General features: G+C 46.8%; 1 protein-coding gene across 3 annotated transcripts in view; it reads right to left on the bottom strand.

The window, feature by feature from the left end:
* ankfn1b (ankyrin repeat and fibronectin type III domain containing 1b) overlaps nt 1-27367 on the bottom strand; it is an 834116-nt gene that overhangs the window by 766871 nt on the left and 39878 nt on the right. For 2 of the 3 annotated variants that reach the window (XM_068003637.1, XM_068003638.1), the window contains exon 3: nt 6211-6249. The exons of the other annotated variant lie outside the window; for it this stretch is intronic. In XM_068003637.1, the coding sequence (XP_067859738.1) occupies nt 6211-6249 (39 nt within the window). The remainder of the gene's footprint in view (nt 1-6210; nt 6250-27367) is intronic. 3 annotated transcript variants of the gene reach the window in all.

Raw genomic sequence — 27367 nt, 5'->3', positions numbered from 1 at the left:
TGGACGGGAGGAAGTGGCCTGCCTCTGCCACCAAGAAGGCCTGGCTCGAGGTGGCAGAGGAGGTCACCAGCAGCAGCAACATGTCCCACACCTGGATCCAGTGCAAGAAGCGATTCAATGACCTAACTAGGTCAGCCAAAGTGAGTACACTTACTGATTCTCCTACATTCCGTCTTCCACATCACCAGTCCCATCCCCCAACTCATTCTGCACTGCCAATACTACTCTATCACATCACTCCCCACAGCACTTAAGGTTCATCCTCAACTTACCTACACTTCCAACTTCCTCACCTCCCCATTAGTCACCCTACCACTACCACTCAACTCAATCCTCATACAATGTCACAGCTCTGTCTTATACTCACTCTCTGATGCATCTCTTTCACGGTCAGCCTCACCCAAACCATTGCATTCATCAGTTGGCACGTTACCATCACTCACTCACGCATCTGTACTTTCTCCCCATATAGGAAAAGAGAGCCCAGAATGCACGGAAGAGGGTGAAGACTGGAGGGGGGCCGCAACAAATCGTCGTCCTCACAGACGCGGAGCAGGAGGCGCTGGAGCTCAGCCGAACCCTTGAGTGCCTGTCCACCGGCACCCGACAAACATCTGGTGACAGAACTTTAACATTCAGCACACACAATATGAATTGATATTGACATGCCTTGCCCTCTTCAGCACCTCAGAATGCTCATCGCAACATGACATATCTGACATCATGCTTAATATTGCCTTCTGTTCTCTTACAGGGCCTTCAGCGGCCGCTGGAATGGCAGAGGACGATTCCTGAGAGGACCTGCCGGCCTCTGAGGGTGCACCGTCACATCTAAGCGAACCATCCACCAGCACAGATACTCACACCTTGCTGGGTCCTAGTCCTCAGTTAGTTGGGTTGGCACCTGGTGAGTTGCCACACACGTGAGCATGAGCAGACACTGGTGGCAGGGGCAGCTTCAGAGAATCTGCGTCGGTGGGAGCACTCCTGTCCAGGTTCTGCTCAGCTGGACACAGATGCTGAACCCTGGGGGCCATCCTTTAAAAGAAGAATGATCGAGGGACAGCAGCACATTTGCAAGATACTGGAAGAGGTGCCACGCGCACTCTCCACGTTAGCGCGGAGGATGGAGGAGTCCAACTCCTGCAAGAGTGGAATGGTGGCACCGATACAGGAGGGAATCTCTGAGATAGTGTCACAGGGACGTGAGCAACTTTCTGAGATACTGTCATGGGTAAGTGCAGGAATGTCTGCGATGAAGGGAAGGCTAGCCTCCATTGAGCTTCAGGCACGGCTCACAAATGAGTCCATTTGGGCCCTGACAACGGCCATTCGGACTCATAGCGAACAATATTCTGCCGCCTTAAAACGGGCAGGCAGATACACCAGCAATGGACCAACAAAACTTCACACATGTCCTCCAAACTTTTGTCCAGCAGAGTGGTAGGAGTGATGTGGGCCTGGCCCAGTGGAGGGATGATGGCGAAAGGGGACATGGAAGTGGGGACACCAATCAAAATGCTCCCACGTCTCACCCATGACCCGCCTCTCAACCAGTACCCGCAATGCTGCCTCCTCTCCAGGTGACCGAACTGCCCCTGCACAGGTGCAGGTGGAGCAGTCTTTGGAGGGGCCCTCACGGGCACCAAAACCCAGAGGGTGTAGGCCCAAAGCATCTAATCGGTCAGGGCATGAACAAGAGCAAACAGCTACTACCTCTGCTGCAGCCACAGGGGATGCACCACGTAGAAGTAGTTGGAAGAGAAAGGCGAAGGTTTTGTAAGCACGAAGGGTACGTACAAGGGTGTTTGATGGTTGGTCATGTTTTTTATTTATATTAGCTTTATGTTAAACTCACATTAAATATTATTATTGTCATCACTTCTGCCAGGTCTTGGCCATTCTTGACTGGCTTCTGTAATAGGGTCCTTTCATGAGGTTCACCATGAACAGCGACACTTGATGCCACCCATTGGGTCACTTTACATTGGGTGTATGTGTAGTTGCAGGCCTGTTTGGGAGGGGTGGGGGGGTGCTGCTCTATCCAGATGGTGTGAGGACTGGACTCTTCACACTGTCTGATGTTAGGAGAACCGTTCATGAGCAGCCAGGTGAGCCGCTGCTCTGCCAATGGGTTGCTCCTGCTCCTCCTCCTCCTCCTCAATATGGGTGGCAGATGTGGATGGGGCCTCCTCAAGAAGCTTCCCTCTTTGTTGTGCCATGTTGTGCAGGACACAACACAAAACTATAATGCGTTCCACTCTGTCTGGTGCCTATTGAAGCACTCCCCCAGAATGATCAAGGCACCTAAACTGCATCTTGAGCAGCCCTATAGCATGGTCAATTGTAGACCTGGTGGCGATGTGGTTGTCGTTATATCGATGCTGTTGCTCGGTGATGGGGTTCCTCACAGATGTCATGAGCCACGTGTGCAGGGAGTATCCCTTGTCCCCGAGGAGTCAGGCCTTAAAGGTGTTCGGTGCGTGGAAGAGGGACGGGATGTTGGATTCCCGGAGGATGAAGGAATCATGGCAGCTGCCAGGGAATCTGGCACACACGTGAAGGAGTCTTTTGCGGTGGTCACAAACGAGCTGAGTGTTGATGAAGTGATACCCCTTCCTGTTCATGAACAGTCCTGGCTCATGTGGAGGTACTCAGATTGCTATATGGGTGCAATCGATTACACCCTGCACTCGCGAGAAGCCAGCCACAGAGTGGAATCCCACTGCCCTCTCCATTTGGCTGAGGTCGCCCATGGGGAAGTTGACGTACTGCGAGGCCCTGTGAAACATGCCATCAGTGACCTGCCTTATGCACTTGTGTGCAGACGACTGAGATGTCCCTGGTGGCTCCCTGGAATGATCCGGAGGTGTAGAAGTTGAGGGCAGCGGTGACTGCGACAGCGACAGGTAAGGAGATGCTGTTCGGCCCAGCCAGGAGCAGTTCGGCATGAAGGAGGCTGCAGATATCTGCGACTACCTGGCGACTGACTCTGAGCCTCTGTATGCACTGCTCCTCAGAGAGGTCCAGGAAGCTAAGCCTCAGTTTGTAGACCCCGTGGCGAGGGTAGTGCAATGCCATTCTCTCTGTTGTTGCCCTCTGTGCTCTTGGCAAGGTGCCTGTGGCGCAGCACTGTGTTCTGGAGCTCCACGTGGTGGATTTGGACGCCGTGCCTGGCAAGGATGGTGATGTTGCTCATCCTCAGATGTAGTGGTTTATGCAGCCATGGCGCCTCCCATGCTGACGGTGTGAGTTTGAGGAGGTCCGCAAAGTATTTAAATATGTTTGAACAGCAGAATTTTGAGTGGAAAGTAAGAATTTTCAGTGCAAACACAAAGATCTTGCAGCCAAAACTTTGTCTGAAATAACAGAGTGCCCTGCTGCAATAATTGACCTTTTCTCCCGATCTGTCAAATAAGCATTTGAATCTCCCACTGGCTGCTGACTGAAACACGTCTGTTGCAACAGGGAGTGTTTCCCACAGCACAGGAAACATGCTAAGGATGCTTCAAAATCACACCCCTGCCAAAATGTGGAGAAAATTAAGTACTTCAAGTACTGAAACTACCTCAACAACTATGTAAATGATCATCCCGCTGGCTTTAATTGTCGGTGGGACTTCCGCATTTGGGAGGCACCCATGCACCCAGACGCATCAATGGGGAACCCGGAAGTCTGTGGGTTGGAGCCGGGCTCCGAACCCGAACAGGAGTTCCCCGATTTTCAGAGCCTCCCCGCCCCCAACTTCACTGGAAAATCGAGCCCATGGAATACAAAAGTGAGGAAGTGATGCTTCAGTTGTATAGAGCCTTGGTCAGATCTCATTCGAAGTACTGCATTCAGTTTTGGGCACCAAACCTCAGGAAAGATATAATGGCTTTGCACAGTGTACAGCATAGTTTCATCAGGCTTAAAGGGTTAAAGTATGAGGCTCTGTTGCATCACTTTGTAATCTCTTGAGTTTAGAAGGTTGAGGGGTGATCAAATCAAAATGTTTAAAATAATTGAAGTGTTCAATAGGGTAGATACAGAAAAACTATTTCCTCTGGTGGAGGAATCCAGAGGACATAATCTTAAAATTAGAGCTGGGCCAGTTAGGAATGAAATCAAAAAGCATTTTTTCACACAAAGGCTATTGGAAATCTGGAACTCTCTCCCCAAAAAACTGTGGATGCTGGGTCAATTGAAATTTTCCAGATTGAGATCATCAGGCTTTTTTAGGTAAGGGTATCAAGGGATATGGATCAAGGGCAGGAAAATGGAGGTACAGATTACCCAGAGGAATTGTACTGCGAAAAAGTACCAGAATAGGTCATCCAGCACAACACACAAGAAATGCTAAGCACCGTGGTAACAGGCACTAGGTTCAGAGACATAAACTGTGTCCAAAAATGTCATTTTCTGAAAGAAATCTATCTAATTTGCATTCATTCTGTAAGGTTAATAAAGGTTCTGAGGAGCCGATAAATCCACCCAAGAGGCTAATGGCAAGTAAATGCCCTTATTCTGTGCCGTCACTGGTAAATGCTAAAGAATTTACAATAACAGGATGATCCAATGACATGGTCTGTGCTCTTACTGTCTGGGTTTAATTCCCCAATACAGTACAAGTGGCCACACTTTATAACTGAAGTACTACAGCAACAGAATTTATGTTGTAGTTACCAATCCAAAAATATAAATTCCAAAACAAATGAGATGCACACAGGTTCTGCTGCAGTTCTCCTGCTCTCCAATGGCAATCATCTTTTAATAGAAGAGCACTGGGGCAAATGTGTTGTTCTGTTCTTCAAAATATTGAGTAGTCAATGTTTATTCAATAGGGTGAGTGAGGATTTTGTTCCAGGTTGTGTTCTATTTATAAGAATATACTCTGAGGATTCAACTGCAGCAGTCAACTGCATTACTAAAAGCTCCCTTGAGGTGAAAACAGAATTAATTGTGTAAATCTACTTGGGAACTGATAAACCCCAGTCAGGCAGCCCTGCCTTCTAACGCACCCATGACCCGTTCATTACCGTTCATAATTTGATAGTTCTGTTAGGGCTGTCACTTGAACGAGTTTGATTGACATCTATACTAAATGATGAGATCTTTATCACAAAAAAGTCGCAAGCGGCACTACATTACTGTAAAGTGTGTGAGCCTGAAGTTAAATGTAAAAGGAGCAAATTCCAATTAGTTCTCAGTTCAGAAGGAATGCTACAAATAACACATTACACACCAAGAGAGTTTGGGCTGCTGAAATTAGTGTGATCAATCTCATTAAAGAAATTCTGCCTCTGGAAAATTTCATAGCTTGGAACTGCAAAGAATACAAGATGCTTTCACAAAATCAATGATTTAAATGATTTTTCTCTTTTCTGTCCTTCTGTCTGAAGGGGGATGAATGTGATAGTGCTTATGTCGTTTATACACAGAGAAGATATTCATAATTTTCTCTTATTGGTTTTCTTTTGCCAATTTTCTGTCCAAATGCCTTCCTGAAGGCATTTTCTGGGTTCTGGGAGTTCTCCAGTAACCCTCTCAGGTGCCCATTATTCATGTGTGAACCGAGACAGTTAGAGTTAGCTAATCTACTATGAAGCACATCAAAGCTGATCCCAACCCTGTCCTCACCAGGCCTCCAGACATGAGAGGATCAATGGCTTATAATCAGGAGCAATCCTTGGATGATTTTCCCTGCTATAGCCAAAGAGTCTTAGAGTTAAATGCAGCAGCACCAGCACCTTCCTGCTGAGATCAGCTATCTCAGCACAGACCAGAAATCTAATCTAGGACTTACTGGCCTGCATGACTCAGTTACATGCTTCCTTTGCCAACTCAAACCTTCACCTTTCCAGATTAGATGCAGCTATGGTGATGCAGGGCTTTGATGCAGCAGACTGTGGTGCCAATGGATGTGAAGTCATGCCTACATCCTCTCGCACCTCACAGTAAATCTCAATTTCTGTGGCATCAGGAGGGAGGAGCAAAGCAGAGGTGGAAGGAGGGAAAATACATTCACATATGAAGAATGGCTACTCAGGCAAGATACTGCCTGCATCCATGGAACCCTACCTCACCAGAGGGTCAGGACTTCAGGAGTCGAAGAGAGAGAAAAAGCAGCAAAAGGATTTTTTTTTAAGTACCTAATTTTTCTTGCCCTCAACACTTGCCAATCCCCCAGCCCCTGCGTCATATCAAATGCATACACAGCATACACAGTACCTTGTGTTATCAGTGCTGTACACCCAAGGAATGTGAAATCTGGAAGAGAAAAAGAAAAAAGTGCCATCAGAAAAGGAGCAGCACAGCATGCTGCCCCCACTGGAATCTCAGATCCTGAGACATGTTGAAAAGCTTTGTCAGCATTGATTCTGAGGGTGTCTGTAGGCTCCAGAGTTGCTGACAATCAGTTAATCCTTAGATACAGAAGTTCTTCTTTAATAATTATGAATAATTGGGAGATAAATGTGACAATGTATTAATTTTCCATTCAAAGCTAGTTTTGAGCACAATTTTGATGGGATGGACCTTCATATTTGCTAATTTAAGGAACGCGAGAACATATCAAGGGCAAGAAAATGCCATTTGGCCCTTGAAGCCTATCCCTCTGCTGTCCCAACTCTTCCACTGAAGCTCATCCCACTAGTACCCTAACTCTTCCACTGAAACTCATCCCTCTACTACCCTAACCCTTCTACTGAAGCTCATATAACATGCAGGTACAGCAAGCAATTAGGAAGGCAAATAGAATGTTAGCCTTTATTTCAAGGGGGTTGGAGTATAAGAGTAAAGAGGTCTTGCTGCAATTACATAGGGCATTGGTGAGACTGCATCTGGAGTACTGTGTACAGTTTTGGTCTCCTCACCTAAGGAAGGATACACTTGCCTTAGAGGGGGTGCAACAAAGGTTCACTAGATTGATTCCTGATTTGAGAGGGTTGTCCTATGAGGAGAGATTGAATAGAACGGGCCTATATTCTCTGGAGTTTAGAAGAATGAGAGGTGATCACATTGAAATGTGTAAAATTCTTAGACGGCTTGACAAGTTAGATGCTGAGAGTCTGTTTCCCCTGGCTGGAAAGTCTAAAACTAGGGGTCATAGTCCCAAGATAAGGGGTCGGCCACATAGGACTGAGGTGAGGAAAAATTTCTTCACTCAGAGGGTTGCGAATCTTTTGGAATTCTCTACCCCAGAGGACTGTGGATGCTCAGTCGTTGGGTATATTCAAGACTGAGTTTGATAAATTTTTGGACATTAAGGGAATCAAGGGATATGGGGATAGGGCGGGAAAGTGGAGTTGAGGTCAAAGATCAGCCTCGATCTTATTGAATGGCAGAGCAGGCGCAAGGGGTCGTATGGCCTACTCCTGCTCCTATTTCTGATGTTCTTATATTCGCTCCATTACAAAGACCGCCTACTTCTGCCTCTGTAATATCACCCGTCTCCTTGCCTCAGCCCATCTGCCGCTGAAACCCTCCGGACTCGAGCAATAATGCTCCATCCGGTCCCACAAGCCCTGCCTGGGTCACTGCCACTCCAGCTCCTCGCTCATAGAATCATAGAATGGTTACAGCACAGAGGGAGGCCATTCGGCCCATTGAGCCCGTGTCGGCTCTTTGTAAGACCAACCCAGTTAGTCCCATTCCCCGCAAATTTTTTTCCTTCAAATATTTCCTTTCACTCCTCGGAGATCCCCACACACCAACCCCACCCCACTCCCCCCTCCCCTCGGGTCCTATCTTCCTCCAGCCCAGAGGCTGGCCAGATTGCCCGATATTTTGGCCTCAAACGCTTGTTTTCGGGCCACAACCCACTGACCCGATGTAGATGAGGACAGGTCCTCACAATCAACCAGGCCTCCCGGCAGCATCACCAGGCCACCGATCAGCACATTCTGCTAGCCAACCACCCAGATACTACGCTGGGTTAAATCCACCCCTACATCTCTCAGGAGTGCTCTCTTTTCCTTTTTAACAAGTTGAAACAAGAAAACTGGCAAACATTTAACAATTAATTGTCTAAGTACAAACATTATTTTAACTTTAAAATTTTCAATATTTTCAAAAACCTTTTTATTTTACAAAATTTATCCAACTGTTTACCCAGTTCCACATTCTGCTCAGGACTCCCATGGAATTTAGTTTTTTTAGTAGCCTCTAACGTGGGATGTTGTCAAAGGATTTTTTTAAAGTCCAAATAAACTTTGTTATAAGGAGTTCCAACGTAGCTAATGGGACTGTAGTTAGTAGGGATGAATTTCCCTGTGGTTCTGCCGATCGAACGTTGTAACTTCGGTGAAAGAGCCGCAGGAACCCCGGAAAACATGAAAACACGAGAGAACTCCCACAGGAATTCACCCCCCAAAAATTTTATAACACAGGAGGACCTTCAGCTTACTACACCAGCGTCGGCTTTCTAAAAGACCCATCCACTTAATCCCACTCCCCTGTCCTTTCTCAACTGAAAATGGCAGGTGAAAGGATTTTCCAAAAAAATTTAGAGCAAGCTGATGGATTCAGCTTTTTTTTATTGGTAGCTGTTGCTGACAGCTCATATTTGATTCATTGTTTATTTTATCTTGACAATTGATGGATCTAACTGCTGCTTGGTATTTACTGATTTCACATGTTCATTACCTGTGCAGTTGTAATTTGCTGATGTTTTATGAATATGAAATCTAAGCCAATCAGGTGCAACTGTGATGCGTGAAGTGCGATGAACAGTAAGTGTGCACAAATGAACTACTTTTATAGTAGGTTAGATAGAGGTAGATATGCCAGCTCCGCCAATCAATCAGATCATGGCTGATCTGTACCTCAACTCCATTGACCCACCTTTGCTTCATATCCTTTGATACCCTTGCCTAACAAAAATTTATCGATCTCGGTCTTGAAAGCTCCAACTGTCCCAGTATCCACAGCCTTTTGAGGGAGAGTTCCAGATTTTCACTACCCTTTGTGTGAAAAAGTACTTCCTGACTTCGCTTCTGAATGGCCTAGCTCTAATTTTAAGATTATGTCCCCTTGTTCTGGATTCCCCCACCAGAGGAAATAGTTTCTCTGAATACTTTTAACATTTTAAACACCTCGATCAAATCACCTCTCAATCTTCTATACTCAAGGGAATTCAAGCCAACCTTATACAACTTGTCCTGATTATTTAACCCTCTAAACCCCGGTATCATTCTGGTGAATCTGCGCTGCACCCCTCCAAGGCCAATACATCCTTCCAGAGGTGCAGTGCCCAGAACTGAACGCAATACTCCAGATGGGGTCTGATCAAAGCTCGAAATAACCGAAGCATAACTTCCTCCCATTTGTAATCCGGCCCCCTTGAGATGAATCATTGAAGAGAATCATGGAAATTTACGGCACAGAAAGAAGCCATCCGGCCCATCATTTCTGTGCTGGCCAAAACAGTGCCATCCAGCCTAATCCCACTTTCCAGCTTTTGGTCCGTAGCCCTGTAGGTTATGGCACTTCAAGTGCACATCCAAGAACCTTTTAAATGTAATGAGGGCTTCTGCCTCTACCACCCTTTCAGATAGTGAGTTCCAGACCCCACCATCCTCTGCGTGAATTTTTTTTTCCTCAGCTCCCCTCTAATCCTTCTACCAATTACTTTAATCTATGTCCCCTGGTTATTGACCCCTCTGTTAAAGGAAATAGGTCCTTCCTATCCACTCAATCTAGGCCCCTCATAATTTTATACACCTCAATTGAATCTCCTCTCAGTCTCCACTGTTCCAAAGAAAACAACCCCAGCCTATCCAATCTTAACTCAAATCTAAAATTCTCCAGTCCTGGTAACATCCTCGTAAATTACCTCTGTACCCACTCTAGTTCAATCCCATCTTTCCTGTAACGTGGTAACCAAAACCATACACAGTACTCAAGCAGTGGCCTAACTAGTGTTTTATACAGTTCTAGTATAACCTCCCTGCTCTTATATTCTATACCCCGGCTGATAAAGGCAAGTATCACGTGTGCCTTCTTAACTACCTTATCTACCTGCCCTGCTGCTTTCAGGGACCTGTAGACATGCACTCCAAGGTCCCTCTGTTCCTCTATACCTCTCAGTATCCTACCATTTATTGTGTATTCCTTTGCCTTGTTTGCCCTCCCCAAATGCATTACCTCACACTTCTCCAGATTGAATTCCATTTGCCACTTTTCTGCCCACCTGACCAGTCCAATGGTATCTTCCTGCAATCTACTGCTTTCCTCCTCACTATCAATCACACGGCCAATTTTTGTATCATCTGCAAACTTCTTAATCATGCCCCCTACATTTAAGTCTAAATCATTGATATATACCACAAAAAGTAAGGGACCTAGTACTGAGCCCTGCGGAACCCCACTGGAAACAGCCTTCCAGTCACAAAAACACCCGTTGACCATTACCCTTTGCTCCTGCCACTGAGCCAATTTGGGATCCAACTTGCCACTTTCCCTTGGATCCCATGGGCTTTTACTTTTCTGACCAGTCCACTATGTGGGACCTTGTCAAAAGCCTTGCTAAAATCCATGTAGACTACATCAAACATGCTACCCTCTCAACCCTCCTCATTACCTCCTCAAAAAATTCAATCAATTTAATCAGACATGACCTTCCCTTAACAAACCCAGGCTGATTAATCCATGCCTTTCTAAATGTTGATTAATACTGTCCCTCAGAATTGTTTCCAATAATTTGCCCATCACCGAGGTTAGGTCTGACTGGCCTATAATTACTCGGTCTATCCCTTTCTCCCTTTTTAAACAACAGTACAAAGTTAGCAGTCCTCCAGTCCTTCAGCACCATGCCTGCAGCCAGAGAGAATTGGAAAATGAGGGTCAGAGCTTCCACTATTTCATCCCTTGTTTCTCTTATCAGCCTGGGATACATTTCATCCAGGCCGAGCAATTTATCTACTTTCAAAGATGCTAATTCCCTTAATACTTCCTCCCTCACTGTGTTTATCCCATCCAATATTTCACACTCCTCCTCCTTAATTACAATGTCTGCATCGTCCCCATCTTTTGTGAAGACAAACGCAAAGCATTCATCAAGAACCATACCCACATCTTCCGCCTCCACACACGGGTTACCTTTTTGGTCTCTAATAGGCTCTGCTCTTTCCTTAGTTATCCTCTTGCTCTTTATGTATTTATAAAACATCTTTGGTTTTCCTTGATTTTACTTGCCAATATTTTTTCATGCCCTCTCTTTGCTTTCCTAATCTCCTTTTTAATTTCACCCCTGCACTTTCTATACTCCTCTAGGTTTTCTGCAGTCTTGAGCTCTCGGTATTTAACGTAAGCTTCCCCTTTTTTGCCTTATCCTACCTGTATGCTCCTTGACATCCAGGGGGCTCTAGATTTTGGAGTGCCACCCTTTTTCTTTATGGGAACATATTTGCTCTGAACCCTCACAATCTCCTCCCTGAATGCCCCCCACTGCTGTGACACTGATTTATTTTTAAGAAGCTGTTTCCCAGTCCACTTTTGCTAAATCACAACTCAGCTTAGTAAAATCGGCCTTTCCCCAACTGAAAACTTCTACTCCTGTTCTATCTTTGTCCTTTTCCACAACAACTCTAAATCTAACTGAATTATGATCACTACCACCAAAATGCTCTCCCACTGATATTCCTTCCACCTGCCCAGCTTCATTCCCTAAAACTAAGTCCAGAACTGCCCCCTCTCTTGTTGGGTTTGCTAAGTATTGGCTAAAACAGTTCTCCTGAATGCATTTTAAGAGTTCTGCACCCTCTATACCCTTTACACTGATTCTATCCCAGTTATTATTAGAGTAGTTGAAATCCCTCACTATTACTGCACTATTGTTTTTGCATTTCTCAGAAATTTGCCTGCATATTTGCTCTTCTATCTCCCTCTGACTGTTTGGGGGGTCTATAGTACACTCCCAGTAGTGTGATTGTCCCTTTTTTGTTATTCAGCTCAACCTTTATGGCCTCACTTGATGATCCTTCTAACTTATCATCCCTCCTCACGGCTGTAATTGTTTCTTCAACCAATATTGCCACCCCCCACCTCTCCTTTTTTATCCCCCGCTCTATCTCGTCTGAACACCCTGTAACTAGGAATGTTGAGCTGCCGCTCTTGCCCCTCTTTAAGCCATGTTTCAGTAATAGCGATATCACACTTCCACATATCTATCTATGCCCTCAGCTCATCTGCCTTCTTCACTAGACTCTTTGCATTGAAGTATATACCATTAAGCACTGCCGAACTCTTTTGTTGTCTATTATCTAACCTTTGTTTCCTCTGCCTTCCAAACTCACTTACTAATTTTCTGCCTTCCGTTTCCAGCTCAGCTTCTCTCCCTTGCAATGAGAAAGGACTAATTAACAATCTTTGTTGTGCGGGGTCCCTTAGGGAAGAGCGACCACAACATGATAGAATTCCTCATTAAGATGGAGGGTGAAATAGTTGAATCCGAAACTAGAGTTGGCTATGATAGATTGGTGTATTTTACTAAAAGGGATGATGGTGGATAGGCAATGGCTAATATTTAAAGAACGTGTGCAGGAATTACAACAATTATTCATTCCTGTCTGGTGCAAAAATAGAACAGGAAAGGTGGCTCAACCAGAAGAAATTAGGGATAGTATTAGATCCAAAGAGGAGACATATAAAATTGCCAGAAAAAGCGGCAAGCCTGAGGAATAGGAGCAGTTCAGAATTCAGCAAAGGAGGACAAAGAGATTGATTAAGAGGGGGAAAATAGAGTATGAGAGTAAATTAGCAGGGAACATAAAAATTGACTGTAAAAGCTTCACTAAATATGTCAAGAGAAAAAGATTAGTGAAGACAAATGTAGGTCCCTTACAGCCAGAAATGGGGGAAATTATAATGGGGAACAAAGAAATGGCAGAACAATTAAACACATACTTTGGTTCTGTCTTCACAAAGGAGGACACAAATAACCTGCCAGAAATGTTAGGGAACCAAGGGTCCAGTGAGAGGGACAAACTGAAGGAAACCAGTATTAGTAGAAAAATAGTGCTAGGGAAATTAATGGGGCTAAAGGCTGACAAATCCCCAGGGCCTGATTGGCCTGCAACAACTACTACCATCTTCCTTTGGGCCAAAGGGAAAAACCGACTTGACCTTGTCCTCACCAATCTACCTGTTGCAAATGCATCTGTTCATGACAGTATTGGTAGGAGTGACCACCGCACAGTCCTCGTGGAGACGAAGTCCCGTCTTCGCACTGAGGACACCATCCAACGTGTTGTGTGGCACTACCACCGTGCTAAATGGGATAGATTCAGAACAGATCTAGCAGCTCAAAACTGGGCATCCATGAGATGCTGTGGGCCATCAGCAGCAGCAGAATTGTATTCCAGCACAATCTGTAACCTCATGGCCCGGCATATTCCTCACTCTATCATTACCAACAATCCAGGGGATCAACCCTGGTTCAATGAGGAGTGTAGAAGAGCATGCCAGGAGCAGCATCAGGCATACCTAAAAATGAGGTGCCAACCTGGTGAAGCTAAAACTCAGGACTACATGCATGCTAAACAGAGAAGCAACATGCTATAGACAGAGCTAAGCGATTCCACAACCAACGGATCAGATCAAAGCTCTGCAGTCCTGCCACATCCAGTCGTGAATGGTGGTGGACAATTAAACAACTAACGGGAGGAGGAGACTCTGCAAACATCCCCATCCTCAATGATGGCGGAATCCAGCACGTGAGTGCAAAAGACAAGGCTGAAGCGTTTGCAACCATCTTCAGCCAGAAGTGCCGAGTGGATGATCCATCTCGGCCTCCTCCCAATATCCCCACCATCACAGAAACCAGTCTTCAGCCAATTCGATTCACTCCACGTGATATCAAGAAACGGCTGAGTGCACTGGATATAACAAAGGCTATGGGCTCCGACAACATCCCGGCTGTATTACTGAAGACTTGTGCTCCAGAACTAGCTGCGCCTCTAGCCAAACTGTTCCAGTACAGCTACAACACTGGCATCTACCCGACAATGTGGAAAATTGTCCAGGTATGTCCTGTCCACAAAAAGCAGGACAAATCCAATCCGGCCAATGACCGTCCCATCAGTCTACTCTCAATCATCAGCAAGTGATGGAAGATGTCGTCGACAGTGCTATCAAACGGCACTTACTCACCAATAACCTGCTCACCGATGCTCAGTTTGGGTTCCGCCAGGAACCACTCGGCTCCAGACCTCATTACAGCCTTGGTCCAAACATGGACAAAAGAGCTGAATTCCAGAGGTGAGGTGAGAGTGACTGCCCTTGACATCAAGGCAGCATTTGACCAAGTGTGGCACCAAGGAGCCCGAATAAAATTGAAGTCAATGGGAATCAGGGAGAAAACTCTCGAGTGGCTGGAGTCATACTTAGCACAAAGGAAGATGGTAGTGGTTGTTGGAGGCCAATCATCTCAGCCCCAGGGCATTGCTGCAGGAGTTCCTCAGGGCAGTGTCCTAGGCCCAACCATCTTCAGCTGCTTCATCAATGACCTTCCCTCCATCATAAGGTCAGAAATGGGGATGTTCGCTGATGATTCCACAGTGTTCAGTTCTATTCTCAACCCCTCAAAGAATGAAGCAGTCCGAGCCCGCATGCAGCAAGACCTGGACAACATCCAGACTTGAGCTCATAAGTGGCAAGTAACATTCGTGCCAGACAAGTGCCAGGCAATGACCATCTCCAACAAAAGAGAGTCCAATCACCTCCCCTTGACATTCAACGGCATTACCATCGCCGAATCCCCCACCATCAACATCCTGGGGGTCACCATTGACCAGAAACTTAACTGGGCCAGCCATATATATACTGTGGCTACAAGAGCAGGTCAGAGGCTGGGTATTCTGCAGCGAGTAACTCACCTCCTGACTCCCCAAAGCCTTTCCACCATCTCCAAGGCACAAGTTAGGAGTGTGATGGAATACTCTCCACTTGCCTGGATGAGTGCAGCTCCAACAACACTCAAGAAGCTCGACACCATCCAGGACAAAGCAGTCCGCTTGATTGGCACCCCATCCACCACCCTAAACATTCACTCCCTTCACCACCGGCGCACAGTGGCTGCAGTGTGTACCATTCACAGGATGCACTGCAGCAACTCGCCAAGGCTTCTTCGACAGCACCTCCCAAACCCGCGAACTCTACCACCTAGAATGGGGATATGGGGTATGCCATCTAGAACCGAGATGAGGAGAAATTTCTTCACTCAGTGGATGGTGAACCTGTGGAATTCTCTACCACAGAAGGAAGTGGAGGCCAAGTCATCAGATGTGTTCAAGAAGGAGATAGATATATTTCTTAATGCTAAAGGGATCAAGGGATATGGGGAAAAAGCCGGAACAGGGTACTGAGTTAGACGATCAGCCATGATAATTTTGAATGGCAGAGCAGGCCCAAAGGGTCGAATGGCCTACTCTTCCTCCTATTTTCTATGTTTCCCTTCTGAATCTACGCCCAGGTTCCCATCCCCCTGCCAAGCTAGTTTAAATCCTCCCCAACAGCACTAGCAAACCTCCCCGCGAGGATATTGGTCCCGGCCCTGTTTGGGTGCAACCCGTCCGGCTTGGACAGGTCCCACCTCCCCCAGAACCAGTCCCAATGCTCCAAGAATCTAAAGCCCTTCCTCCTGCACCATCTCTCCAGCCACATGTTCATCTGCACTATCCTACTATTTCCATACTCACTCGCGCGTGGCACCGGAAGTCATCCAGAGATTACTACCTTTGAGGTCCTGCTTTTTAATCTCTTTCCTAGCTCCTTAGAATCTGTCTGCAGGAACTCAACACCCTTTCTGCCTTTGTCATTGGTACTGATATGGACCACGACCTCTGGCTGTTCACCCTCCCGCCTCAGAATGTTCTGCAGCCACTCAGTGACATCCTTAACCCTGGCGCCAGAGAAGCAACATACCATCCTGGAATCACGTCTGCGGCCGCAGAAACGCCTGTCTGCCCCCCTAACTATTGAATCCCCTATCACTATTGTTTTCCTGTCCTTCCTCCTCCCCCCCTTGTACAGCTAAGTCACCCATGGTGCCGTGGACTTGGCTTTGGCTGTACTCCCCAGAGGAACCATCGCCCTCACCATTATTCATAATACGGTTAGAGAGTGAGATGCACTCAGGGGACTCCTGCAGTACCTGCCTGATCCTCCTTGTCTATCTGGCGGTCACCCATTCCCTCTCTGCCTGCACACTCCTAAGCTGCGGGGTGGCCACCTCCTGAAATGCGCTATCCACATAGCTCTCAGCCTCGTGAATGCACTGCAGTGACACCAGCCGCTGCTCAAGCTCCGAAACCCGGAGCTCGAGCTCCTCCAGAAAGGCCAACATTCCATTAGCGTTTTTGTTTTCTTCTTGGTACATGCCTACTAGCTTTAAATGATTAGTGTATTTGGACTCCCAAATCTCTTTGCTCCTCTACTGTTTCTAGTTTCTCACTATTTAGAAAATACTCCAATTTATCTTTCCTATTTCTTATTTTACTTTTGTATATGTGTGTTGCCTCTCAACATGAACACCTCACAGCAACCAACTGTCCTCTTTATCCAATCATTAAGTAAACCATGTAGAATGTAATACAGGACGAAAATATCCTTTTTAAAGGGGTATCCCTAAAAAGCAGTGCTCACTATTTTTTTTAAGTTAATCGTATTAAATCCTCAATACTTTTAATCCTTTTCTTTAGTAGTGTCACTGGAGCCCTGGCTAGAATTTCTCACAAATACTGCTCTGCTGCCCCCTTGTGACTACATCACAGTACACAGCACAGAGGGGGTCATTTTGGCGAGTGACTTACATCATGAAAACAAAAATTGGGAAAGGTGTATAATGAGCGGCCGATCCAATATTGCAACGTTTACATTATGGCCAAAAGTTAAAATTACCTCCAGAGGAACACAAGAATCATGGCTTTGAAACGGATCGCACCCGAATCAGGGTGTGATCGCCCGGTGGAGCGCACACTGCACACTACTAATGAGGCCGATGGCAGAGCCACCGCAAACTGGTCCGCTAACCTCATTTGCTTATTACCAGCAAGCTGCAGGCACCAGTCACAGCTTCAAAGGCAGCTTGCGGTCTCAGGGGGCCACAGATCAGCTGGCTCAGACGCCGACTGAGAGTCCCGGGCGAGGGCGGGGAAGGCAATAAGGAGGGCGAGCGGCAGGCAGTGGCCAATGGATTTAATGTGGAGCTAGGAGGAGCTCTCCTACTCCTCTCAGCTCCACAGAGGTAAGTTAAAAAAAGTCAAACTTCTCTTTCCACTGATTTGGCTGGCAAGCACCTGAAGAAACTAACCACAGCATGCATGGCACATGCTGCGGCCACGCACAATCAAATTTTGCAGAGGGCCTCACACAAGCGCAAGGCCCCATATTTGCATTTGCAAAATGGCTAACACCTGTTTCAGGCAGGCGCCCTGGATGCCTATGGAGGAGCCTTTACCATTGATATGGGTAGCACACTTCTGGCGCAGAATGAGCGCTTGTACGCCGCCCACCATCTTGGACCCATAGGCATCCATTTTACACCTGTAAAATGGGCGCAGTGTGATCCAACTTCTAGGCACTTATATTTGTTCAGCGTTTCCCCAGTTTAATACATTTTCCTCTCTACTCACACCTCTCCAACCCTACGTAAAGGTATAATTCCCTGGAAAATAGTGTAAACAGATAAAAAGCAAAATACTGTAAATGATGGGAATCTGAGACAAAATCAAATACACCACAGGTCACTCAGCATTTGTGAAGAGAACAGGCTGTCCGCATTTAGGGTGCATACTCTTCATCAAAACTCAGAGTTCTAATAAAGGGTACACACTCGAAACATTGGCGTCATTTTAGCACCCGCTATCGGGTGCATTCCTGGCGGGGGCCTCCGAAAATCGGAGAATCCCGGAGCGGGATCGGAGCCCGCCCCGAACCCGCGCACTTCCGGGTTCCCCGCTGACGCACCGGCGTGCGCGCGCAGCCCCCGCTGGTGGGAATCCCGCAGGCAATTAAAGCCAGCGGGATGCCACTTGACAGTATTTATTTAGGTATTTCAGGTCATTAACTGAGCTGATTAAGGGATTATGTGAGGAGGGGTTGGGATTTTAGAGCAAACTGGGACTGTTTCCCACACTGGGGGAAACACTCCCAGGTCAAATGGACGTGTTGCAGCTGTCAGCCTGTGGCAGCTGCAAAGGTCCATTTGACAGGTTGGGGGGGGGGGGGGGGGGGGAGACCCCCACCCATTGCAGGAGGCCACTCTGTCACTTGGGACAAAGTTTGGCCTCCACCACCCTCCTCCTGACAGTCAAAGTCACCAACCTGCACACTTACCCCAGGGTCCGGAGACATGTGACTACCTTGCGGACCCCCTCAGATGTACATCTTGCGGATGGGGGCCGCCGTAGCTGCAGTCATGTCCTCCTCGGAGGGCGAACAGCATCACCAGCCTCGCCATCCACCTCTGACACGTGGAGCTCCACAACAGAGTGCTGTGACACATCCACCTGTACAGCAGGAGGGAGGGCTACCGCAGAGAGAGATGCGTCGCAGAGGGCACTACCCTCGCCACAGGGTCCACAGACCGAGGCTCAGCCTCCTGGACCTCTCTGAGCAGCAGTGCACACGGAGGCTCAGAGTCACCCGACATGTAGTCATGGACATCTGCAGCCTCTTTCATGCCGAGCTGCTCCTGGCTGGCCCGAGCACCATCTTCTTACCTGTCGCTGTCAAAGTCACCACTGCCCTCAACAACCTCTCCTCCGCATCCTTCCAGGGTGCAACCGGGGACATCGCCAACGTCTCTCAGTCGTCTGCGCAAAAGAGCCCTGCAAATACACCTACACCCACTCTGCAGTGAAACAATGGGTGGCATCAGTTGTGGGTCCTCATAGTGATCCTCAGGAGCGGGCATTATTGCACAAACCAGACAGGATACGCGAAGACATGGCAGTAGTGGTGCCAATATATGTAATGTGAGTTGGTCAGAAATTCAATAGAAGTAACACCCATGACAAACCCTCAAACACCCTTGTGCATCCCCTTCATGCTCACGACACGTTTGCCTTACGCTGCCTACTGCACATATGTGATGCATGCCCTGTGGCTGCAGCACAGGTAGTGGCAGGTTGAGTGAGGCTGGCCATGAAAGAGATGCACGAGAGGGTGAGTATGAGATAGAGCCATGAGATTGTATGAGGATTGGGTTGAGTGGTAGTGGCGGGATGAGTGCTGGTGAGGTGAGTAGGTGCAGGTAAGATGAGGATGAGGTTTGAGTGGGTATGAGGGGTGATGTGACAGAGTAGTGTTGGCAGTGCCGAAGGAGATGTGGGGTGGGGGCAGTGCTGTGGCAGACGGAGTGTAGGGGAAAGACTACGTGTACTCACTTTGGCTGACCTACTGAGGTCATTGCAGCGCCTCCTGCACTGTATGCAGGTGGGCGATATGTTGGTTGCGCTGGTGACCTCCTCTGCCACCTCGAGCCAGGCCTTCCTGGTGGCAGAGGCAGGCCGCTTCCTCCCGCCCGCCGGGAGGAAGATCTCTGTCCTCCCCCTCCTCCTCACCCCATGTATTGATACCTGGAGTGAGGCATCATTAAACTGGGAGCAGCCTTCCCCCTGGGCTGCTCCATGCTGTAATTTTTTCTATTTGTTGCAGCATCAGTCAGTGGAGGACTGCCCCTCTAAATAGAGCTCCTCCAGCTGACGGACCTTACTGCGCATGCGCAGCCCGCCCGACGCGCAGATCAGCAATGGGGAACCCGGAGGAGAAGGTAAGTGGATCCAATTAGTGGATTGGATGCTACAATCGCACGGGAAGCTGACTAATTTCACCGGGCGCGTGGGTAGCCCCCCCGCCGAGAACCCGCAGCCCTGCTAACATCGGGCCCATTAGCTTGTCTTTCAGATGCTGACTAACCTGTTGTATCTTTTCTGTTTTTATTTTTGAGGAATGGCCACTTGAGTGCGATACCAATGGGCTACAAGCACACATGGAACAATACACAAGCAGGAGTCGCCACCTTCCAGACAAGAGGGAAAAGTTGGAATCAAGAAAATAGACCAGCAGAATTTACTGGTTAACTGAATTTATCAGCAAGATTATTGAGTAAGACTTTCTGTTTAGGTTAAGGAATGGGTATTTCAATGTTCTGTCTGCATCTTGGATTATAACAAAGGGCAAACAGATCATAATTCATGTTGTTGGAATCCTGCATTCAGATCAGAATTATCCTTTGATCAGGAGTGTGTTTATCTGGGTTCATCTGGAATTGGTTTCCTCCCTTTAGGGAGTTTATCAGCTTCAAAATGTATCCTTTTCTTGTGGCACAGTACATCACTTGTGCTGAACAAGAAATTTAGCATGAAAGAGATGGCCTTTTCTGCCCTTGTGGTGTAGTTCCGACAGCTTAACGGAGTGAACTGACAAAGAATTATCTGATTCAAAACAATCAAAACACGAATACAGTCATATTCCTTCACATGAAACGGAAAGCTGTTGACACAGAGGAGAATGAATATCCCCACCATGTTAAATATCTCTGATTTATTTTCATGAGCAGTGCTAGCTGTGTAACTCAGGGGTGACAAGACCTGCAAGTTCAGTATGGCTAGTCTCAATAGCAAATTGAGTCTGTTCTGTATCAGAACATATTCCATGTAATACATGAAATGCACTTTGTTTTTCCTTTCTCTTTTGTTAATTTTCCCCCTCCCCTGCTAAAAGGCAAGGGGACAAACTTCCCATCAGTCAGCTCCACTAGCACAAGAGGAGAGGATCTTCCATACGCCCAATGTGAAAGCAGCAGGCCCTATCCCAAATCCTAGGGGCAGGGTCATTTACACAATCAGGGCGGGCTGCCCACTCCTGTATGGGCACCCCAGAGGCACCCATCCCATCCACCGTCAGATGTCGGAGCAGCCTACTGGTACTCTGCTAAGGGGATCCAAGGGCCAAAGCAAAATGTTATCGATATATTTACGGCTCCTAAGAAATCCATATGGTAAGTTTGTTTACACTCACATAAAAGTGATTTGAAGCATTAATTAGTTAGACACCCCAGCATCTATGTTCCTTATGTATGACGAGGTGCTGAAGCTGTGAACAATGGGAAATGGCAAAGTCAGTTAACTGGAATGGTCACATTCATTGACAAGCATTTTAGGCCATCAATAGAGATTGTTTCTATTCAATATTGATGAATAGCGATTCTGTTTTAATTAAATCATGAGAGGTATATTCAAAAGCAAAATACTGCGGATGCTAGAAATCGGAAATAAAAACAGAAAATGCTAGAAATCTGACATAAAAACAGAAAATGCTGGAAAAACTCAGCAAGTGAGGCAGCATCTGTGGAGTAAGAAACAGAGTTAACGGGCCCGATATTAGGAGGGAGGCGGGTTGCCAGCTGGGGGTCGACTGGGTGCATGGCTAACCCGCCCAGTAAAATCGGTGGGTTCCGCACGCGATCGTAAGTAAATTGAAGCCACTTACCTTGGCTTCCGGGTTTCTCGCTGGAAAGTTGCGCAGGGGGCGGACTGCACACCCGCATCATAGGAGCCCTACACTGACTGATGCTGCAGAAAGGAGCCAAAATTACAGCATGGAACAGCCCAGGGGGAATGCTGCTCCCAGGTTTAATGATGCCTCACTCCAGGTCCTACTGGATGGGGTGAGGAGGAGGGAGAGGACAGAGATCTTCTCCCCGGCGGATGGCAGGAAGCGGCCCGCCTCTGCCACCACAAAGGCCTGGCTCGAGGTGGCAGAGGAGGTCACCAGCACCACCAACATATCACGCACCTGCATACAGTGCAGGAAGCGCTTCAATGACCGAAGTAGGTCAGCCGAAGTGAGTACACTTACTCATTCCCCTACACTCCATCTGCCACATCACCGGCCCCACCCCACATCTCCTTCTGCACTGCCAGCACTACTCTATCACATTACTCCTCACACCCATTCAAAGCTCATCCTCATCTTACCTGCTTTTATTCACCTCGCCAGTACTCACCCCACCACTACCACTCAACCCAATCCTCATACAATCTCATGGCTCTGTCTCATACTCACCCTCTCATGCATCTCTTTCGCGGTCAGCCTCACCCCACCTGCCACTACCTGTGCTGCAGAGACAGGGCATGCATCACGTATGTGTAGTAGGAAGCATAAGGCAAACGTGTCGTAAGCATGAAGGGGATGCACAAGGGTGTTTGAGAGTTTGTCATGGTTTTTACTTATATTTGATTTCTGATCAACTCACATTACATATTATATTGTCACCACTACTGCCACGTCTTGGCCATTCTTGACTGGCTTGTGCAATAATGCCCTTTCATGAGGTTCTCCATGAACACCCTTGATGCCACCCATTGGGTCACCCTACAGTGGGTGTATGTGTAGTTGCACGACTACTTTGTGCAGGTGCCTGTTGCGCAGCACTGTGTTGTGTAGCTCCACGTGGCAGAGGTGGACGGCATGCCTGGCGAGGCTGGTGATGTTGCTCGTCCTCCAATGGAGTGATGAATGCAGCAATGGACCCCGCCCCCCCATCCTGACGGTGTGAGTGTGAGGGGGTCCATAAAGTAGGTAAATGTGTTTGGACAGCAGAGTTTAGGGTATGATTTAATAATTTGGAGTGTGGAGACAACGGTGTGGCAGGCAAAACTTTGTCTGAGGTGACAGAGTGCCCTGCTGCAATGAATGAGGGTTTACCCCACACCTGTTAAATGGACCTTTGCAGCTGCCACTGGCTGCTGGCTGCAACACGTCTGTTTAAACAGGGAGTGTTTCCCCCAGCATGGGAAACACGATCTGGGTAGTCCAAAATCCGAATCCTCCTAAAATCTCCAACTGATGAGGTCTGTCAACGACCTCAAGTACCCAGATAATGATCTTAAGTGGGATCCCGCCGGCTTTGATTGCCGGTGGGAGTCCCGCATGTGGGGGCTGTGCGTGCACCGATTTGCATCATTGGGGAACCCGGAAGTGGGCGGGTTGGAGCCGGGCTCCGGACCCGCTCCGGGAATCCCCAATTTTAGGAACCCCCCATCACGAACGCACCCGCTCGGCCATCCGAAAATTGACCCCAACGTTTCAGGTCGAAGACCTTTCATCAGAACTGGAAGATGTATGTGATGACAGCTATATTGTCTCCCATATCAAAGGGTAGATGTTAATCCCAGGGTAATAACTTTGATTGATACCGATTCTGAGTCCTTGGAAGAAAGAAACTGGTCCCTGATTGGCTGGAGCCCTCTGTGATTGAAAGCTCAGAGACGCGTCTGCTTCTCACAGATTTCAAGTAACAGTTCACAAAGAGGTAGAGTCTCTCAGGCCTGCAGCAGTCGATAATGGCTGCTGACTGCAGGTCCTTCCAGAAGGCCTCTAGCCGCAAGAATCTTCCTGCTGGAAAAAAGGTAGAACTTACCATTTTCAGCCACCACGGCACTATCTCTCCGTGTCCTTCTCAACCGCTCTACAGCCTTTAACATGGTCCACCACACCTTCCTTCTCCAATGCCTCTTCTCTGTTGTCCAGCTCAGTGGGACTGCCCTCACCTGGTTCCACTCATACCTAACTAATCATAGCCAGAACATCTTCAGCAATGGCTTCTCTTCCTGTCCCCACACCATTACCGCTGGATTCTCCCAAAGATCTATCCTTGGCCCTCCTCCTCTTCCTCATCTATATGCTGCCCCCTGGCAGTATCATCCAAAGACATGGGGTCAGGTTCCACATGTACGCTGACAACACGCAGCTCTACCTCTCTTTTGTCAGACTGCGTATCCAATCTAGTCCTGGATAAAACGCAATTTCCTCCAGTTAAATCTTCAGCTCCATCAGGCCCTTGGCACCACTTGTCTCTGGGAAAGTGAGAGAAAAACTACCCAAATGCAGGCAGCTCCCACACCTGGAATAGAGCAGGCTATTCCTAGGCACAGAAAGAGGTCATCTTGTTCTTGAGTGAGAAAATGGCAGAGATGTCATAATAAACAATCGATCTGTTTCTGCAGAGGAAGGTGAAAGTAGGACTATTATTGTACATGAGGAAGAAGTAAAAAAGCCTCAACTACATTCAAAAAGACACTATATTAAAAATGTCAACGGGACTAAAAGAATATTCACCAGACCTAGATGGTATGTATCCCCTGAACAATGAAGGAGTTTGGGGGAGAATGACAGAGGCACTAGCCATAATTTTCCAAAAATCTTTGGAGATAGGAATTGTGCTAATGAACTGAACTGTTTGACAAATTTAATGGAAATTTTTGAAGAATAATTGAATATATAAAGAGATGTAAATGTAGGGTATATGGATTTTCAGAGGGTGTTCGATAAGATGTTTCACAAGAGGTGTGCTAGAACAATTCAAGAGAATGATACCAGAAGAAATGCAGCAGCATGGATAGAAAGCTGGTTGACAGACAGGAAACGAAGTCCCAGCTTTCAATTGCTGCATTAAAAAAACACTGTGCGGGTGCATTGGTGGATCCATTTCACACAGCAGTTTTTAAATGCAGCAAACTGCAGGCGATATTCCAGTCCAGCCCATACAGTTTTGGATTATGCAAATAGTAACAACTATAGGGGTTGTATGTATCTCTGTTGAAGAAGTTATCAATCCTAATACAATGTCACATATCCCTTTCTTCAGCTCCCCACCCCTGCCTCCTGAGGCAGTGGCTTCACTGGGTTACAGTGTCATGATACCTGGTAACCCAACAGCACTTCATCCAAGTGGCCATCGCAGCTGAGTTCAATCCTGTTCTCCCCTGATATGAACATACGAATTAAGAGCAGGAGTAGGCCATTCGGCCCCTCAAGCTTGCTCTGCCATTTGATAAGACCATGGCTGATCTGATTGTGACCTCAACCCTACTTTCCTGTCTACCTACTATAACCTTTGACTCCCTTGTTAATCAGGAATCTATCTAACTCAGCCTTAAAAATATTCAGTGACCCTGCCTCCACCGCTCTCTGGGGAAGGGAGTTCCACAGACTCATGACCCTCTGAGAGAAAAAATTTCTCCTCATCGCCGTCTTAAATGGGAGACCCCTTATTTTTAAACTGTGGCCCCTAGTTCTAGTCTCTCCCACATGGGGAAACATCCCCTCAGCATCTATCCCTTCTAGTCCCCTCAGGGTCTTATATGTTTCAATAAGATCACCTCTCATTCTTCTAAACTCCAGTGTATACAGGCCCAACTTGTCCAACCTTTCCTCATAAGATAACCCCCTCATCCCAGGAATCAGTCGAGTGAACCTTCTCTGAACTGCCTCCAAAGCAATTATGTCCTTTCTTAAATAAGGAGACCAAAGGGAAAAAAAACATTAGTGGGCGTAGTATATAGGCCTCCTAATAGTTGCAACTCTGCTGGAAGAAGTATTAATCAGGAGATAGTCGGGGCATGTAATAAGGGAACAGCCATAATTATGGGGGATTTTAATTATCATATTAACTGGACAAATCAAATTGGGCAGAGCAGCCTTGAGGACGAGTTCATTGAGTGCATCAGGGATGGATTTCTTGAGCAGTATGTAACTGATCCTACAAGGGGGCAGGCAACCTTGGACCTGGTCCTGTGTAATGAGTCAGGATTAATTAATAATGTCCTAGTTAAGGATCCCCTTGGAACGAGCAACCACAACATGGTTGAATTCCATATCCAATTAGAGGGTGAGAAGGTTGATTCTCAAACAAGCGTACTGAGCTTGAATAAAGGAGACTATGATGGTATGAGAGCGGAATTGATTAAAGTGGACTGGGAAAATAGATTAAAGGGTAAGACGGTACATGAGCAGTGGTGTTCATTTAGGGAGTTATTTTACAACTTTCAAAATAAATATATTCCACTGAGGAAAAAAGGGTGTAAAAGAAATGACAGCCATCCGTGGCTAAGTAAAGAAATCAAGGATAGTATCCGACTAAAAACAAGGACATATAAGGTAGCCAAACTTAGTGGGAGGATAGACGATTGGGAATTCTTCAAAAGACAGCAAAAAGTAACTAAAGGATTGATTAAGAAAGGGAAGTTAGATTATGAAAAGAAATTAGCAAAAAATATAAAAACAGATAGCAAGAGTTTCTATAGTTATATAAAAAGAAAAAGGGTGGCTAAGGCAAACATAGGTCCTTCAGAGGATGAGACCGGGAAATTAATGGTGGGAAACATGGAGATGGCAAAAATGCTGAACAAATATTTTGTTTCAGTCTTTACAGTAGAGGACACTAAGAATATCCCAACACTGGACAAACAGGGGACTCTCGGGGGGGAGGAGCTAAATACGATTAAAATCACTCAGGAGATGGTACTCAGTAAAATAATGGGACTCAAGGCGGATAAATCCCCTGGACCTGATGGCTTCCATCCTAGGGTCTTGAGGGAAGTGGCAGTAGGGATTGTGGATGCTTTGGTGATAGTTTTCCAAAATTCCCTGGACTCAGGAGAGGTCCCGGCAGATTGGAAAACTGCTAATGTAACACCGTTATTTAAAAAGGGTAGTAGGCAGAAGGCTGGAAATTATAGGCCAGTTAGCTTAACATCTGTGGTGGGTAAAATTTTGGAGTCTATTATTAAGGAGACAGTAACGGAACATTTAGATAAGCATAATTTAATAGGACAAAGTCAGCATGGCTTTATGAAGGGGAAGTCATGTCTGACAAATTTGCTTGAGTTCTTCGAGGATATAACGTATAGGGTGGATAAAGGGGAACCAGTGGACATAGTGTATTTAGACTTCCAGAAGGCATTCGACAAGGTGCCACATAAAAGATTATTACTTAAGATAAAAAATCACGGGATTGGGGGTAATATTCTGGCATGGGTGGAGGATTGGTTATCGAACAGGAAGCAGAGAGTTGGGATAAATGGTTCATTTTCGGACTGGCAACCAGTAACCAGTGGTGTTCCACAGGGGTCGGTGCTGGGTCCCCAACTCTTTACAATCTATATTAACGATTTGGAGGAGGGGACCGAGTGCAACATATCAAAATTTGCAGATGATACAAAGATGGGAGGGAAAGTAGAGAGTGAGGAGGACATAAAAAACCTGCACGGGGATATAGACAGGCTGGGTGAGTGGGCGGAGATTTGGCAGATGCAATATAATATTGGAAAATGTGAGGTTATGCACTTTGGCAGGAAAAATCAGAGAGCAAGTTATTTTCTTAATGGCGAGAGACTGGAAAGTACTGCAGTACAAAGGGATCTGGGGGTCCTAGTGCAAGAAAATCAAAAAGTTGGTATGCAGGTGCAGCAGGTGATCAAGAAAGCCAACGGAATGTTGGCTTTTATTGCTAGGGGGATAGAATATAAAAACAAGGAGGTATTGCTGCAGTTATATAAGGTATTGGTGAGACCGCACCTGGAATACTGCATACAGTTTT

This window comes from Heptranchias perlo, chromosome 22 (genome assembly GCF_035084215.1).
Source record: "Heptranchias perlo isolate sHepPer1 chromosome 22, sHepPer1.hap1, whole genome shotgun sequence".
NCBI classification, from domain to species: domain Eukaryota; kingdom Metazoa; phylum Chordata; class Chondrichthyes; order Hexanchiformes; family Hexanchidae; genus Heptranchias; species Heptranchias perlo.
This window is presented reverse-complemented; position numbering and strand designations above follow the sequence as displayed.